The sequence below is a fragment of the Diospyros lotus genome, chromosome 13 (genome assembly GCF_014633365.1).
Source record: "Diospyros lotus cultivar Yz01 chromosome 13, ASM1463336v1, whole genome shotgun sequence".
NCBI classification, from domain to species: domain Eukaryota; kingdom Viridiplantae; phylum Streptophyta; class Magnoliopsida; order Ericales; family Ebenaceae; genus Diospyros; species Diospyros lotus.
In genome coordinates this window covers 34,900,363-34,917,312 of record NC_068350.1, presented here as the reverse complement: position 1 = coordinate 34,917,312, position 16,950 = coordinate 34,900,363, and the positions used below count along the sequence as shown (strand labels likewise).

The following is a 16,950-nucleotide window of genomic DNA, read 5'->3' as shown; positions in this document are numbered from 1 at the left end:
CAATAATCCCGTGCCCGCAAGAGTAGAAAAGGTTAGGCCCTTTTGGTAATACTTCCCAAGGAAGGTGAGACAGTTTGTCAATTAATTAAGAGTGAGAGTGCAGTAGGCCATTGAGTGAGCAAAAGGAGCCCTCCATCAAAGACAAGAGGAAAAAAGAGTAGAAAATGATTGATCTCACATGACCCCATGGATTATATTCCTAAAAACATTACAAGAAACCCCCCTACTTGCTAATGCTCAGCTTTCACAAAATCTCTTTCACACACTGTCTCTCCTCTCCCTCTCCCTCTCCCTCTCCCTCCCCCCCTCTCTCTCTCTCTCTCACACACATAAAAGGTTCAGAACTTAGCTTAGTTAGGCTCTGAAATCAGTCTCTCTCTTTCTCTCATGAAAAGTTCTTCAAAACTTGGGCTCTGAAATCAGTAAAAGAGGAAGTTTCCAACGAGAGCCGGGCACTGCGCTGCGCCAAACTGAGAGGGAAAGAAGCAGCAAACCCCATGCGTATTGACTCTCTCCTAGCCATTGACTTGCCCCTCTCCAAACTCCGAGGCATCCCACTGTGAACTCTGATCCCTTGGTGTCATATAATAATCCATCCTCGGAAGCAGCACCTTTTTCAGCTCGTTCAATCAACAGAGAGAGAGAGACAGCTACCTCCATTTCTAGCTAGCAAGGGTTTGGATCCTATGTGAAGAAGGATTAAGCGAAAAACAAAATGGGAATGATGATGAGAAAGGAGCTGGCTTGCTTGTCCCTGATACTTCTGATGCTGATAGAGCTCGAGTTGTCTTCTCCGTGCTTCGCCGAAGGCTACTACAACAGATTCAAAGGCGGCACCGGCGGAGGCGGCGGCGGCTCCTCCGCCGCTTCTCCGAAACCCCAGAAAGGATTCAAACGCAGTAATGGCGATCAAGATGACGATCTTTTCGGCGCAGACAAGAGGAAGGTCTACACGGGCCCCAATCCTCTACACAACAGATAAGCAAACAGACAAATTACCCACAAAAAGGTCAAAAAAACAAAAGAAAAAAAGCTTGATTTTCTTTCTCAAGCTCTGAAAATTTTCTCGCGTTTTCTCGCCTCCCCCCTTTCTTGTTTTCCTACATCATATATGCTTGGATTGTTGCAAGTAATCATTAATAACCTTACGATATTTGTATATGGCAATTCAGCTTCATCTGAGTACTGAGATTTTGATGATGATCAGAATATATTTTATTTGTCAAGAATTAAAATTAATACTTCTTCTTCATGTATGTGGATGGATCATTTCATCATGGATGTAATTAATTACTTCTCTCATTTGGTTTTGGGGCAGAGATCAATGCTTTTTGGAACATAAACATGAAAATGCCATAGCAAATATCATTTCTTTTTTCCATATTTGTATGTATGTATTTAGGCACTGTTTAGTGTTTGCATGGATTAAACTTTTTAATTTTATTTTTGTATTGTTGGTGTTAAGTATTTTATTTTAATTAGTTCCTTGACACTGATAATGGTTTGGGACCCAGCGACTTAACTCTGCCGCAGACAGTGGATTGATTGCCTTTCGGTTGAATTTCGAAAATCTGCAGGATCATGAATTTCTTTTCAATTAATTTTCTCCCTTTAATTTCTCAACCACTAGATATATATGTATTAATTTCAAATACATATTTAATGTTTATTTATTTATTTTCACCCTTTAATTTCAAATACATGGCTAGAAACGTGTAAAAGTTCTATCCAACCGAAATAATTAAATTAAATAGATCAAAATTATCAATTCCGTTTGATTTTAACTAAGGGTCAGTTTAATTTTATTATTAAATTTGATAATTTTATTTATTTTGGTTCGATTCAATTTTTTTATTAAAAAAACAAAATAACTAAATCGACTGAAATTTTTTATTTTTTCGATTTGTTTGGTTCAGTTTGTTCGTTTTTTAGTTTATTCGATTTTTTTATTTTTTTTGGTTTTTTTCAATCAGTTCAGTTTTTCATATTTGTTTAGTTTTTTTAATTTTTGGTTTGTTAGATTTTTTAGTTTGTTTTGTCAATTCAATTCGATTTTTAATATAACTTCAGCCTATTCAATTTTTAGTATATCGGTCGATTCGATAATCAAAGCCACCAAACACTCCCTTTAGTCCCAATTTTTTCATGATAAATGATTGGAAATGAGATATTTTAATAAAAAAAATAAAAAATAAAATCACTTACATGTATTTTTCATTTTTTTTCCTCCCCTTTATTACAAGTTCCAGCCTATTCATACTCACCTCTATTTCCACATACATTGATATTCATTGATTAGGAGGCACTTTCTTTTTAAATTAATCAAAAGAATTGAGATTCAAATTTATTTAATGAATATGATTAGTTGTCACATTTTTTTGTTAACAATGAAAGATTAAAAACAATACATTTTAATTAAGGACAAAAATGCAACATGTTGTTGTTTTCTTTTATCTATGTTTATCATTTATGGAACCCAATATATTAATTAGAAAAAGATATTAAAAAAAAAAGACTAATAGTTTGATTTATCTTCGACTTTGAATCATTTTTTAATTTTATCTCATTTTAAAAATTACTTCAATTTGATTCTCGTATTTTAAGATTGATGTCAATTTTATCTTAAATTAACCTAATGTGTGGCTCAAGTAACATGACAGCGAAGTGGGTGCTTATGTGTCCAATAATTGACATATCAACAAAATGGTGTAGTTTTGCCTTGCCTTGTTACAAACCATATGAGGACCAAATTAAACTAATTCTTAAAATAGGATAAAATTGAAAAATAACCCAAAGTTGAGGATAAAATTACAAAATTACCAAATTGACACATTAGCAAAATGATGTCATTTTTTAACAAGGCAAGACGACGTCGTTTTGCTAATATGTCAATTATTGGACATATTAGCATGTCATCTCACTGCCATGTCAATTGAGCCACACGCCAAGTCGATCAATAATAAAATTGATATCAATCTTAAAGTACGATAATCAAATTAAAGTAATTCTTAAAATGGGATAAAATTAAAAAATGATCCAAAATTAGTGATAAATTAGGCTATTAGGCCCCCCAAAAAAATGTTGTCTTTAATGTTGGCTAACATTTAGTAGGAAATATGAGTTTGTGGGTTTGGACATTTTTACAACTCTTGATATAGATATTTATAATTATTTGCTTATTTTTCTAAGAGTAAAAAAAAACAAAAGGTTGAGAGTAGAGAGAGAAATAAGAGGGAGAAAAGTGTCGAGTTTGAGTTTTTTTCATGAAGTTTCACCTTTTCTTTTGTGATCTAATTGGTTTTCTAACCATATATTGGTATCGATTTTAATGAAAACAAAGTCTATGATACTTTTAGAAAGGGTTTTACCTCACATGCTTGAATAGACTAATTAATGAGTCATTCCTATAAAAATGCCATTGGTTCAACTAGAAGAAATGGTCAAAATGTTCCAAATTAGGTTTTGACTACTCTAGTTATACATTTACCAAAATCATTGCTTAGATGAATGATTTGAGCGCTCCTAATGGGCATTTTGCTCTTATCAATAACACTCCTTTCTTCCATTCATGCCTTTCACATTGATCAAAAAAGTTTTTGTCGTTACTTATAATATTAATCTCTCATAAAGAGTGTGATAACTTTTTAATCTTTTTTAACCTGATTGCACATTTAAAATTATTTGAAATGTCTTCGAATTTCAATTCATGTTGGTTGGACTAATTCGTCCATAGCTAGGCAAATGAATGGAGGAGTTTGTATCTTCCAAGTTGGAATAGTTTTGCTCACCTCTTGGATGATCAGTCATTTTTTATACTTGAAGGATTGCTATGCAATTATGTTTCTTTTGATGACCATGTATGCTATGTTGCACAGAAACACTTCATAGGAGTCATTTCTTCGTTTCCTATTTTCATTTCAGACCCTATTTATGCCTATTTTTTTAGAAAAATATTTGTTTCCACATTTTCGTTTCCTATTAGAAACATTTCTCGTTTTCGTTTCCATGCAACATAGTATATATGTTACTTGCTGGTGTGTATATATATATATAGATAATATTCCCTCCAATATCAAATATATATATATATATATTTATGGTGAAAAATGTGACATCCTATCAACCCACACAAAAGATTAAATTATGAGCTATATAAAATTTTAATATAGTTCGGCTTTTTATTAAATTGTTTCAATAATAGATATTCTCATTTTCTCTATTAAATTTTGTTATAAGAGTAAATTATTTTTTTTTTTTTTGCATATAAAAATTCATTAAAAAAAAAAGCGCAAATCTTCTACAAAATAAAACAAAGGCATACCCCACAACCGTGAAAACTACCAAAATCGAAAATCAAAGCACCAAGAAAAAATGGGGAAGGCAATGCTAGAGTAAATTATATTATTAGTTTTTAGTTTTGTATTTCATAATAAACTGAGTACTGTATTTTAATTTTTGTAACTACAATCACTAAATTTTAATTTTTTATAATTTGGTCGCTCTTTTAATTTTTTGTCAAATTCTGTTAAAAAAAATTAACATGGTATACATTAATATAAACCTCAAATTGATTTGAGGGTGGGATTTATATTAATCTAACATTAACTATTTTTTGAATTCATATTATTATATATCACATCAATTTTTTGTTAACAAAATTTAATAAAAAATTAAAAGGTGAACTAAATTAAAATAAAATTTAAAATTTAATAATTGTGATGACAAAAATTAGCCCGCCATGGGCCTAGTGGGCCAGCCCATTCAAAATAGGTGGAACATAATCCACTCAATATAGATGGACTCTTTTGACATCTCTAAGTACATTCTCTCTCAAAGAGATTCAAAAAAATTCATTATGCCAAGATAAGCTCTACTTTATATTGAAGTATAAAAATTCTATTTCGACTTTAAATTTAGTGTAGAAATCTTGTTTTGTTCTTGTTATACGTTATTCCCGCATCACTTCTTATGGGCCAGACTCAGTCCAATAGGCCGGCCCAATCACCTAGAGCTCAAAAAATTCCGGCAATCTCGTCAAAGAAAGCCCATAAACCACCGAAAGCCGAAGTTCATAAAGCAAGCATTCCGCAAGCTCCCGGTAAAGCCCCTAGCTAGCTAGCTCTCAACGATCAACTGACGAATTCACAGCAAAACCCTCAGTTCGTTGGACTGCCCAGGTCGCTGGCCTAAAACCGTCAGCTCGCATAAGTGGCAAAGCTACTCAGAAGACAGAGGTAGAGACTATTCACTTTATCTGCAACAACCCATACCCCTCGTAATGAGGATCCCACTTCTGGTTTCGTGCAGACGATAAGAGTTGTTTGTCCCCCATTATGTAACCATTGTATTTCTATATGTTATCTAAATTGTAAAGGTTCTTCGGTATAAATAAGAGTCAGAGGTATCATAAGGAGCAGAGACAGAAAGAATAATCAGATACCGTCATTCTAAGAAAATAATCAGAGTAAGTATCATTCTGGCCGAACCACGTAAAAAATCCTGATGTTAACTCACGTCTAAAACCTTTGTATTCTCCTTCTTGACGCTTTAGACTTACTCACCGCGACCCAAAAACGGATCGCAATCGGATAAAATTGAACGTCGATATTTTGAAAACCAAAAATTTGGTACATTCAAACTATTATAAAGATTTTTTTAAAAAGTACTAATATTAAACATTATGACATCTAACATCACAACCATCAATGTAAAGGATAAGTCTTCGTAAACTCTCTCATTTCCCTCTTTCTTGTTTAAATGATGTTTGACTTTGGCTATGCTAAGATAATTGTTGAAAGGATTTCAACGATCCTATCACAAAATTAATTTGTGATAGGGTTTAAAAAACCCCAATGTGATTTTGCAATAGGCCTCTCAACCATTGATTTGGTGACAACAATAAGCTTCTCCCTCCCATTCCTTCTCTCATTTGGATTTTGACCATAACCATACCAGAACTATCTAGCATCATAGATGGGTTAGACACCTAACCATGATGTTGGGTTTTGATAGAAACTATCAAGCATCGACCCCAAGTCTGAAACCCAAACAATCTAGGTTCCAAAAGAAATCATGTTGGATTCCAATCAAAACACCCAATATCATCACTAGGTTTGAAACCCATCTAATCTAGGTCCCAATTAGAACCCAAATTTGAATGGAATCTAGAACCTAGCCATCTAAAAATTCAAATCAAAACCTATATCTTTGGGTTTGGGTTTGGGTTGGGGGGGTGTAAATTAGAAAAGAAAATGTTGCATGGTTATGAAATTCAAGAGAGGTTAATAATATTTTAAAAACACGATAAGAGTTTGAGAAATTTACCCTTTAAAAAAATAAAATACAAGTTTGAGAAACAATAAACTACAAAGAATGATGTCATGGTGCGAATGCAATTTACCATTTTTAACCCCAAAGATAAAGTCATTGTTTTGATGATAATAATTAAAAAAAAAACAAAATATTCTTTTTGATTAAAAATCATCATAATCTTAGTTACTTTTTCTGATGTGTTCACTCTTTCAAAGTGTTTTTACTTCTGAAAATCAGTCCAATCTCACTCTTTTTTCACATTGTATTCACATCTTACCTTTATACATGTTACCAATGTTCTCTTCCTATTTTTTATATGATTTTTTAAGTCAAACAAATATTTTCCAATATGGTTAGGCCAGCAAACCTGATAGTTCTCTATGCCACTCTACTCTTTCACTAAAATAACATTGACCTGCAGCCGTCTCTGTTTATTTAAATAATTATTTAAAGAAGAGAGAGATAAACATATTTGAAAAATATCAAATAAACACTACATAATTGTATTGATCCAAAAGCACTCTAAATTATTGGTTTAAGTTTGTAGTTACTCACAGTTGAAGTGAGGGAATTTAATCGCCGTTAGATTGAGAGAGATCTTATTATGAGAAACATTTTCTTCATTCTTCCTACTGTGCTAAAGCATATTCAATACCACGCCATAACTCGTTTCAGATCTCTCCCCAATCAATCAAATAACAAATTCAATGAATTTTAGTTTCAGTGCAAAGTTGGTTCAAAGGGAAGAGAAGATCGGGACACCCGGTAAGGTCGCGCCTGCATCGACGATGAAGATGTTGCCGGTCACATACTCTGAGGAGTCATGGATTAAGTATCTGACGAGCGACGTCAGGGCTGGATCCGATGTTCCAAAGGCTCTCAGAGGGACCGTTTTCAGCGCGATCTTCTGTAACCAGTCTTTCTGCATCAGGCCCTCGGTGATCTCAGATTTGAAGAGCCCGGGAGAAATCGAGTTCACTCTGATTTTGTGCGCCCCAAGTTCTACTGCCATCATCTGCAGTTGTTAAGAAAGGGAGATTCAAAATGTTCGTGGTTACTACGACTTGGTAAAGTATTCCATGGAGAATGATGGAAAGAATGGATAAAAGGCTAAAAGATTATGAAGAATGATAGCATGGAAGCATCATTCCCTCTGTTTTTGCATGAAATTGTTGCTCAAACAGGTAAACCACTACCCCATCTCAACTTGAACCCGCAAGATTCCAATCCAATCACAAAGGAGCAATTCTTACTATAGCTAAGTACCCAAGAACATATTTTTGGATGGCGCGTAATAGAAGCATTGCAGAGTTGGATACCTATAATGTATGACGATGTAGGCAAGAACAATGTTAAAGACAAAGCTTAGGAATCAAAGCGATCTTAATGCTAGACCAACATGGCAAAAAATGTGCTTTACTTTCTGATAGTTCTTATTTCAAGAAGTATAGTACTTGATCATAAGGAACAGAAACTATCCCATTCTCAAGTCCTATGATGTCTGCTGCTAGGTACTCCTTTTGGTTTCTTCCTCTCAAGTTGATTACTGAATTATTTTGTCAAACCCCCTTTGATGTTTCTCACAACTCTGCTTCATAAAATATGAAGGCATAGAACCTAATAGCTACATGATGCTGATTTATTTCACTAATACAGTTTTGACACTTTTCCCAGCACCCATTTAATCCTTGAAGCAGTTTCAGCTAGCAAGTCCAAAAGTTATGTTAGACACCACATAAAAATATATTGTGCCATCATCTCACCTTTGTCAGGGTGTTTAGGCCTGCCTTTGAACTACTATATGCAACGCTTCCTGGTAAGTGCCCGCGGTTAAGACCAGCAATAGAGGAAATATTGACAATTGATCCTCCCTTGTTAGCAGCACATAAATGTAATCCCAAGTACTTTGAGACCAACCATGTCCCTTTCAGGTTCGTTTTCATAGCATTATTCCATTCCTCCTCGGACAGATCCAATGAAGATGTCACGCTGCCTGATACATAGAAGTACCAAATTTATATGAGCAAAAATTGATGGCGGAGAGGATAAATGGATATGGATAACCCAACAAAGAACATTTCAATCTGTACAAAGCAAAAGAGGTTGATATGAACCTCCATGATGCAGGGACTGATGACAGGAAAAGAAGAGAAGAAGAAGAAGAAGAAAACAAAGACATTGGACCATATTAAGCTAATACTCATTTCACATATCTAAAATTAGATTGCTAAACTCGTACTTTGCCTTCTAATGAAGCAACAAGTAGTTAACGGCATAAGCACGGCATTTCTTAGTCACTTGGCTCCAATTTTATGGGCTACACGCTCCCAAGGTATAAAATTTATTTACGGCCAAGCAGAGGGAAAATTAGTATTCTCCACTGTTTCTAGACAGAACAAAATAGACCAAAAACAAAAAGATTGCATGTAGATGTTTTTTGGCTCATGAATTAAAGCAATGAATATTGGAAAATTTATGTTTATAGCTCCTTAAAACTCAGCAGGAATGCAATAAGAATGTTACCCGCAAATACCTAGCTTCAACTTCTCAAAGTAAGACCCCCCCCCCCCCCCCCCCCCCCCTTCCTCTTCTCCTGCGACGGTAAGAAAAAAGAAACAAGAAAACAGAACAATGCCAACAAAAAGCCCCTAAAGAAAAGATATGACATGTTTTCCAAAGAAATATTATTCATGGATAACTGCAAGCTCATCTCATGGTACCTGCCACTAATCCTCTTTTAGAACCCATCTATCACCCTTCAAGATAAAAAATAGTACTACCTTACCAAGTTCTCATCTCATTTTCTTTTCAGAAATCTTTGTCACTCCATGGTATCTCATGAACATAAGACTGCAAAACGGTACAAATGCTACAACTACATCCAAACCAAAAGCCAGAGGAGAATGAAATTGAAGATTGCAATGGTATGCTAATATGTAGAGGCAAAAAGAAGCACAATTTCATAGGAAAGCATACATATGAATTTGTAATGTTAATATCTAATCCCAAAAAAGAATAACCCTCAAGTTAATACCAATAAGTAGGGCATTACTTGGGTTCCTTGCTTTCTTATTCTTATTTTAATTTTTTTACCAAAAATTCATCTAGGATTCTCTTTTGTGATCCAAACATACGTCTAGAGACACAGAAAAGGTCTAATTAGCTCTACATAAGCAACAGAATCTAAAAGCTATCTGGAACAGTAGCAAATAAGTTGAAAATTATAATTCAACTGTCAAAGACAACAATATATAGAACAGAAACCAAAACGAAACTATGCAACATGATTTTACCTTTTTCTTTTCTATGTGCTTCTGAGAACAAATAGTATTTATTATAACAATAAGGAGGATAAAAATTGTTTATGATTTTTCTTCTTTTTTTGTCTGTGTTTCTAAGAACAAATATGATAATTACAACAATAAAGAGGACAACACTTTCAGGGAAGGGATCCCAGAAACAGTTTTATAGAACAGTACCAAAAATAGGCCCACCTAAGCGATTTACTAACAACTATGATTGTTATGATCAGATCACACAAGCCACACATAGAAAATTAAGAAAAAAGAGAGAAATAGCATAAAAAAACTTAACATGGTTCAATCTCTTAATAGACTGAGCTACAATCCCTCTCTCTCACAACTCCAATAATCTGGTTATTATCTCTCTCCAATAGCAATGGTTATTGAATTGTGGATACACAATCTACACTGAAGGGCATATTTATCGGCAAAAACCTCAATGACTTTCGTGTCCCTATCCAAGGCGGGATTAGATTTACGTGAAAAATCAAGTCCATTTGATAGAAATTTGAGTAGTTATGCAACAATGATTCTTGGATAGAAAATTTGAACCCAAAGCAGTGTTTTTTCCACCCATCCATTTCTGAGGATTCTTAAAAAGAACTTGCAATAAAAAGTACTACAGAAAAAGATTCAAAAGAAAAAATTGCACTCAAATCGTCAAATTAGTTAATAAGGAACAAATCTTTAACCAAAGCCACAATTTCAATAATTAGATAATTGAATTCTATTTACTGCCAATAATATGCACCACTTTTATTGTCAAAATATTAGAAAATATAACAAAACTTTCTATTGTTTTGGTACAATTTTTTTAATCTAATGAAAAATATTCTTTGCCTTGGATGATTAAAAAATGTTGAAAACATTATAACAATCCATTTGTTACACATGCAATGAGTTGACTTTCCTACCATTACAAACACCAGTTATGCTTAGGAAAAAGAAGGATCACTACCTACAGGCGGTGTGTTCCATCTAATCAATTAGATCCCTGGTTTAAAGGAGCATATAAATAACATATTCAGCAGAAGCTCTTGATATATACAAAAATTCAAAAAGAGTTACACAAATATACACAAGCATCACCATTGCTCTCTGATATATTATATACTCCCGGAACATGATCAGAGATGCAATTGGTTACTTAGAGCAGTACTAAATTTATTTCAGAAATTCAAAGCATCATTGACCCAGTTTGGAAAGATGGATTATGAAAATAAATCATAATATCCTGAATCAAGATAATTTGAAACTCAAATTGATGAAGGGTAAACAAAAACCATCTTTAAATCCATTGGAATCAGATTTCAAGGGAAACAGAATTGATGAGCCAGAACTTAATTCAACTTCAGGAACTCATACCCTTTCATATTCTCCTAGGTATGTAGGTTAATTGTTTACACTTTACACTACCTCTGTCTCTCACATTCTAGCAAATTGGAGGCAGACTATTTATTCAAAATGATTTCAACTGTTTAAATTGATAAGCAATTCATCATTCAAACTTTGTTTTATTTTGATTGTTTCTTCGACATATTATTTGAACAATAACTTTATCAAATGTAAATAATTTCTAATTAACCAATGTGATTACTTTTTTTTTCTTGCTACAGGGTGTCTAGAGCCAACTAGGCGACCACTCCCTCTGAGTCTGGAAATAAGGTTTGGTGGGGCTACGGTCTGAGCGAGCGAAAGTAAATCTATTTACGCAGTGATGGCTTGGGTTTGTCGTCTAATCAAATTAGGAACCTATACCTTTTGCCATTCCAATCCAAGAAGTGCCTAACAATAAAACTGAAATTTCTTACAAACCCTCTCTTCCGTTCCATTTTCATTGTAAAATCCAAACTGATTCCAAAAATACAGAAAAATCAAATTCCTGATTCGCACATTCAGACACTGCACAGAGCAAAATCCAAACAATAAAAGAAACCTCAAATTCAGACAGTTAGAATATTACCTCTAAATCCAGCGTTATTGACGAGAACATCAATGGTACCAAACAAGTTCCAAGCCCTCTCCACGGCGGCCTCGATGGCCGGCCCGTCGGCGCTCACGTCGAGCTCCACGGAGGCAGCGAGGCGGCTCCGCTTGTTAATCTCGAGGCAGAGGGACTCAAGCCTATCCGTCCGGCGAGCCGCCGCCACTATCCTGCAGCCGGCTCTGGCTAGGTCGAGACACAACTCTCGGCCGATGCCTGACGAAGCGCCGGTGACCATGACGACCTTGCCGCCCAAATGGTTCCATGGCTCGAGCGACGATTCTTGGCTCGCCATTGCTGGTTCAGAGCTCTTGCACCGCTTCGGCTATATATAGACAGATAGACAGAGAGAGAGGGGGGGGGGGGGGGGGGTAATGGGAGGAGAGACAGGAGGTGGGGCAATTGGACCACAAAAGAAGCAGAAGACGAAGAAGAAAGACTTGGAATTTTGCTGCGCTATGCCATGGAAATGATCCAACCACCCTCCGCGCGTCCCATCCTTCCCATAAATGTATATTGAAAGCTCAAAAATAATAAAAAACTGTACATTTGTCTTCTTCGCAATGTCTTGCGTCCACACTTATGGTGTGTTTCATACCATACATGAAAAATATATAAAAAATGTCACATTTAAAAAATTAAATTTTATTTTTATATTTGATATATTATATTTTTTATAAAATTAAATTCTATGGTACTATTATTAAAGCATATTTTTATCTTTTTTCTATAAAAAATTTCATCTAAGGGGAGATAATTTTTATTTTTCATGTAAGTTAAAAAATATTTTATTTTCCAACTAAATACTATCAAATATACCTTTATAATTTATCTTAGTAACAAATTAAAAGTAGCAATTATCCCATCTCAATATATAGGTCGAGCTACCTTATGCAAGGGCCAAAAGCTCAATCTACAATCTACCTCCCCTAACATAATTCAAAATACGAACACCAAAGACTACATAATGACGGTCATTCCAAAAATACTAAGTAACACTTTTTATTTTCAAATTTAAGCTCATATTAATTTTTTATAAACACAAGGCTTAAATAGCATTAAAGGTTGTTGTAGTCTAACAATAAAGATGTATCTAAATCTCAAATTAAATGACCAAATATATATTTTAGTCACTGTGCTTGTACTTTTTTTATTTAGGCATTTAAATTTTTTATTATTTCAAAAATACTTATGAATTATGCAATTTCAAGTTAATTACACTCTTGAATTTTTTGTTATTTTAATTACATTTCTAAAATATGTAATTATAGTCAATTGTACACCTCAATAAAATTATTGAGAACAATGAATTTAAGGGTATAATTGAAATAATAAAAAGTTTAAGGATGTAATTAATTCGAAATTATAAGTTTATGAGTGTTTTTAAAATAACAAAAAATTCGAATATCTAAATAAAATATATATATATTGGTAATTTAGAAGTTATTATTGGTTGTGTGATTTTTTTTTAATTTTTTTAAGATTGGGGACTAAAGTCCATTAAAATAAAAACAAACTAATGATGTGAGAATTTATTTACATATTTATTGGTCATAATTGAATAGTATTTTTAGTATTTTATTTGTGTTTTACCTAAAATTATTTAATATTTTGAGTTTCTTTGACATATATTTAATTTTTAGTATTTCTTGTTATTTTATCGAAATACTGTTTGGTGTTTGATTTAAAAGAAAAGAAAATAAAAATAAAAAGAAAGAAAAAGAAAAAAATTATAAAGTTAATTTTAAAATTAATATTATAATTTAAATAAAAAATAAGTATTATAAATATTAATTATTATAATAATATAGTTAAAGTTAATATAATAAGTAGTATATTAAATATTATATTATTTATATATATGATATATTATACATTATACTATTTATATAACGTGAACATGGGTTGTGTGGGCTGTGTAGGGATTTGGATTGCACGTATATATAGAATAATATGAAGAGATTTGAGGGGGAATTTGAAGTTGGGCAGCGGCACGCGGACAGGAGGATTTGGAGGGCAGCGGCGCACAGAGAATTAAAGAAGAAATTGGAGGACGGACACCAATTGGAAGCCAGACGCATGAACAGAAAGGAATTAACAAAGCCTGGTATAGCGGACAAAGCCTGGTATAGCGGACAGAGAGAAGGCAGTTGTACTACTCCATGTTCGTATAAAGATGTCACGTAATTTTGATGAGTTTAGAATACTAAAAAATTGATTTGATTGCAATTATAAGTATCGAATCGGCTGCAGGGAGTGCCTTGGAGTGAAATTATCTAAAGAAAATTATATGGACTCGACGAGCGTATCGAGATAGGATTTATGGTATCGAAAGAAATCGAATCGGGAACAGTTTTTGGTACAGCTAAAATACAGCTACTAATTAGGTTGTAAAATCGAATCGTTGTAGGAAGCTCCCGAAAAATCAACGGAACCCTAGAGAGACTCTAATTTTGCGTAAGAATCAACCATTCAGTGGTTTTGGGATCAATCGATAGCCCAGTGAGGACGCAAAGGCAAAATCGTCTATATCGAGTAAAATTTAAGTTATTAATTGTGGATTTTTAGTATTGTAATGCAAATTAATTTGAGATTTAAGGGCATAATTATAATAAAAGAATTTTTCCTAGTGATATTATGAGAAAATTAAAGATTAATATATAATTTTTTATATATTTATTATTGTGATATATAGTATATATATATATATATAAATGGATGTGTTGTGTGTGCGTGGGATGGCAGCAACCCATTCCTCTGCAAATCCATATCTCTATCACCCCCATGCCCTGCAACTGAAATCAACCACACCCCCTGCAAGATTGAGTCACGTCTCTACTTGATTTGAGAGATTTTGCACGAAAGGAAGATTTTGCACGCAAGGTAGAGAAATGGGCAGAGGGTTGGCGTTGGCTATAAATAGAGGAAAGTTTGAGAGGGTTGGGCAGAGCAAGCAACAAAGAGTTGCAAAGAGAGAGAGAGAGAATGAGAGCCATGGCCGAGCGAAGCAGCAAGCATGTCGATAGAAGCGGGCAGCTTTAAGCTGTTGATCGGCCAAGGGGGTGGCACGAGGAGGCTCAAGGGACGATCAGCGGCGGTCGAAGAAGCTCAAGCCAGCCGCACAATTGCAGGCGGCCATGGCCGCGAGCTTCGCGGCTGGACGCGAGGAAGCTGCCGCGATGGCAGCTCGCGGTGGCGAGCGCGGCGCCGGCGATGGAGGCGCCAGCGAGCAGCGAGGAAGGCGACGCCAGTGATGGCAGTGGGGGGATGGCGGTGGTGGGCAGCCATGCGCGAGTTGCAGGCAGCCGCAGGAGAAGAAGGAAGAGAAGAGAAGAAGAAGAGGAAGAAGGAAGAGAAGAGAAGAAGAAGAAGAAGAAGGAAGAGAAAAGAAGAGAATAAGAGAAGGAAGAAGAAAGAAAGAAGGAAATGAGAAGAAAGGAAAAAAAAGGAGTTGCAGGAGCAAGGGAGGCGGGAGGAAAAAGAAGAAGGAGAAGGAAAAAGAAAAAAAAAGAAAAGAAAGAAAAGAAAAAGAAAAAAAAGAAAAGAAAAAGGAAGAAAAGAAAAGAAAAGAAGAAAAAATAGGAAACAATTCTAGGAAAAATTCCAAAAATAGGATTTGGTGATTTATTATTATTCCGGAGATTTTAGCAAAGAAAAATTGTTCGGGCACGCGTTTCAGGAATATGGCACGCATACCGAGAAAGCCAAGGATGTTAAGTTAAGGTGAGTAAAATTTCTTAGAAAATTCCAGAAATTCAAGAATATTATTTTATGAATTTTCGTAGTGAAATATTTGAGAAAATATTTTAGAAATATTTAATCTGGATTTATTGAGGAAAAACAGGAAGAAATAGAAACAAAAAATGATAGAAAATGCCAGAAATTATGGAAAAATAGGTTTTAATGTGTATTTAAATAATTATGGTGATTATGATGATTTGAGGAATAAGTTGAAGTGATCTGTCAGATTTTGAGGTTAGCACGCAAATCGAGGCGATGCACGAGGCAAGACACAGATATCGAGGTAGCCTGATAAGCTCTAGAAGGTAAGTGGTACTTCCCAATTAAAGTTAGTTTTATGAAAAATGTTTGGTTGTAAGTAATCCTCAAGAATGTTTTCATCATATTGACATGCCTTGATATGTATCCATCATGTAGACTACATACATGACATGACTATGAAATGCATAAATATACATTGATATCATTGATCACTCGCATTTGAGGCCGTAGGGAGTACGAACTAGCACCGCTACTTTATCAAGGGTGCACCCATACACCTCGGCTTCGATAGAGGGGGCCGCTAAAATGGTAGGTAGCATAAGGGGTGCAGTTGACACATACGAGATAAGACATTGCATACACACATGACATAGCATTATGTACCCTTACTTAGATGATTCATCATCTAACTTGGGTTTTGCCCTTAGAATATTCAAACGTTCCAGGTGGAGATTGTAGCAGATTCGAAGATAAATGAGGCATGAAATGGCACTTAGCAGAGTGCATGAGAAATGAAATGTATGTAACGTAGCCCCTATATTTAAGTTCTGCTACTTTAGATTTTGAACATTTTGAGGAATATTGAAGATGTAAGAATTTATTTATGATTAATGTTAAGATATCAGGTTTCAATTTTTGCTTCCGCATTTGATGTGTATAGTGATTCTCTTTCGAGATTAATGTATTTGAGAATTCTGGGACGGATTCGAGGTATGATGTGGTTTAGCTTTAGTGTTTAAAAGAAAAAAAATTATTGTCTCGGAATTGTCCCAATTTATAACGCGCCCGAGAAAACGGGGCGTTACAGCAGCCACACAGAAAAGTAAAGGAGCCATGGAAATCATTAACTTCGAAGAAGAATTTTGAATTAATTTTTTTAATTGTTAATTCTTTTGTTCTTGAATCAATTCTTGGATTTAAATTATGTTTTTCTGAAATTTAATTATGATGATTTCTGTTATCATGGTTGGCTAAATTTGTTGTTAGTTAAGGTAACGAGATAGCCGCGAAACAATGTTGTGATTGATATTATTATCGGTTAATTTGATTGAAGTTTATTTCATGTGATTATGTGATATGACTATTATTGTTTTGACAACCTGATCACCTGTTAAATAATTTTATGAATATAGATGATACAGACCAAGTAATTCTATGTTAAGCTTTGCATATCACATAACTTAGATTGGATATTGGAACAGACCAAGTATGAATATTCATATTTGCGGTAGCTTGAATTTGCTTAAATTAGTGATTTGAGTTAGTGAATTTCATAAAATTTAATGCATTGTTAATTAATCGATTTTACATGGACCAAGTGTAAAATTAGTGATTAGCAATAGTTTTGTT

The 16,950-nt window shown here is 34.2% G+C and overlaps 2 protein-coding genes across 2 annotated transcripts; one reads left to right on the top strand and one right to left on the bottom strand.

The window, feature by feature from the left end:
* Positions 1 to 228: 228 nt before the first annotated feature.
* Positions 229 to 1,307, top strand: LOC127789011 (uncharacterized). Its single transcript, XM_052317741.1, has one exon. The coding sequence runs from the start codon at positions 716 to 718 to the stop codon at positions 980 to 982; it is 267 nt and encodes an 88-aa protein (XP_052173701.1). The 5' UTR covers positions 229 to 715; the 3' UTR covers positions 983 to 1,307.
* A 5,415-nt stretch (positions 1,308 to 6,722) lies between these two features.
* LOC127787840 (uncharacterized) lies at positions 6,723 to 11,947 on the bottom strand. The gene is made up of 3 exons (XM_052315874.1): positions 11,578 to 11,947; positions 8,076 to 8,305; positions 6,723 to 7,327 (listed from the first exon to the last, which is right to left on the bottom strand). Exons 1-3 carry the CDS (start codon positions 11,891 to 11,893, stop codon positions 7,049 to 7,051), a joined length of 825 nt encoding a protein of 274 aa, XP_052171834.1. The 5' UTR covers positions 11,894 to 11,947; the 3' UTR covers positions 6,723 to 7,048.
* Between the last annotated feature and the right edge of the window lie 5,003 nt (positions 11,948 to 16,950).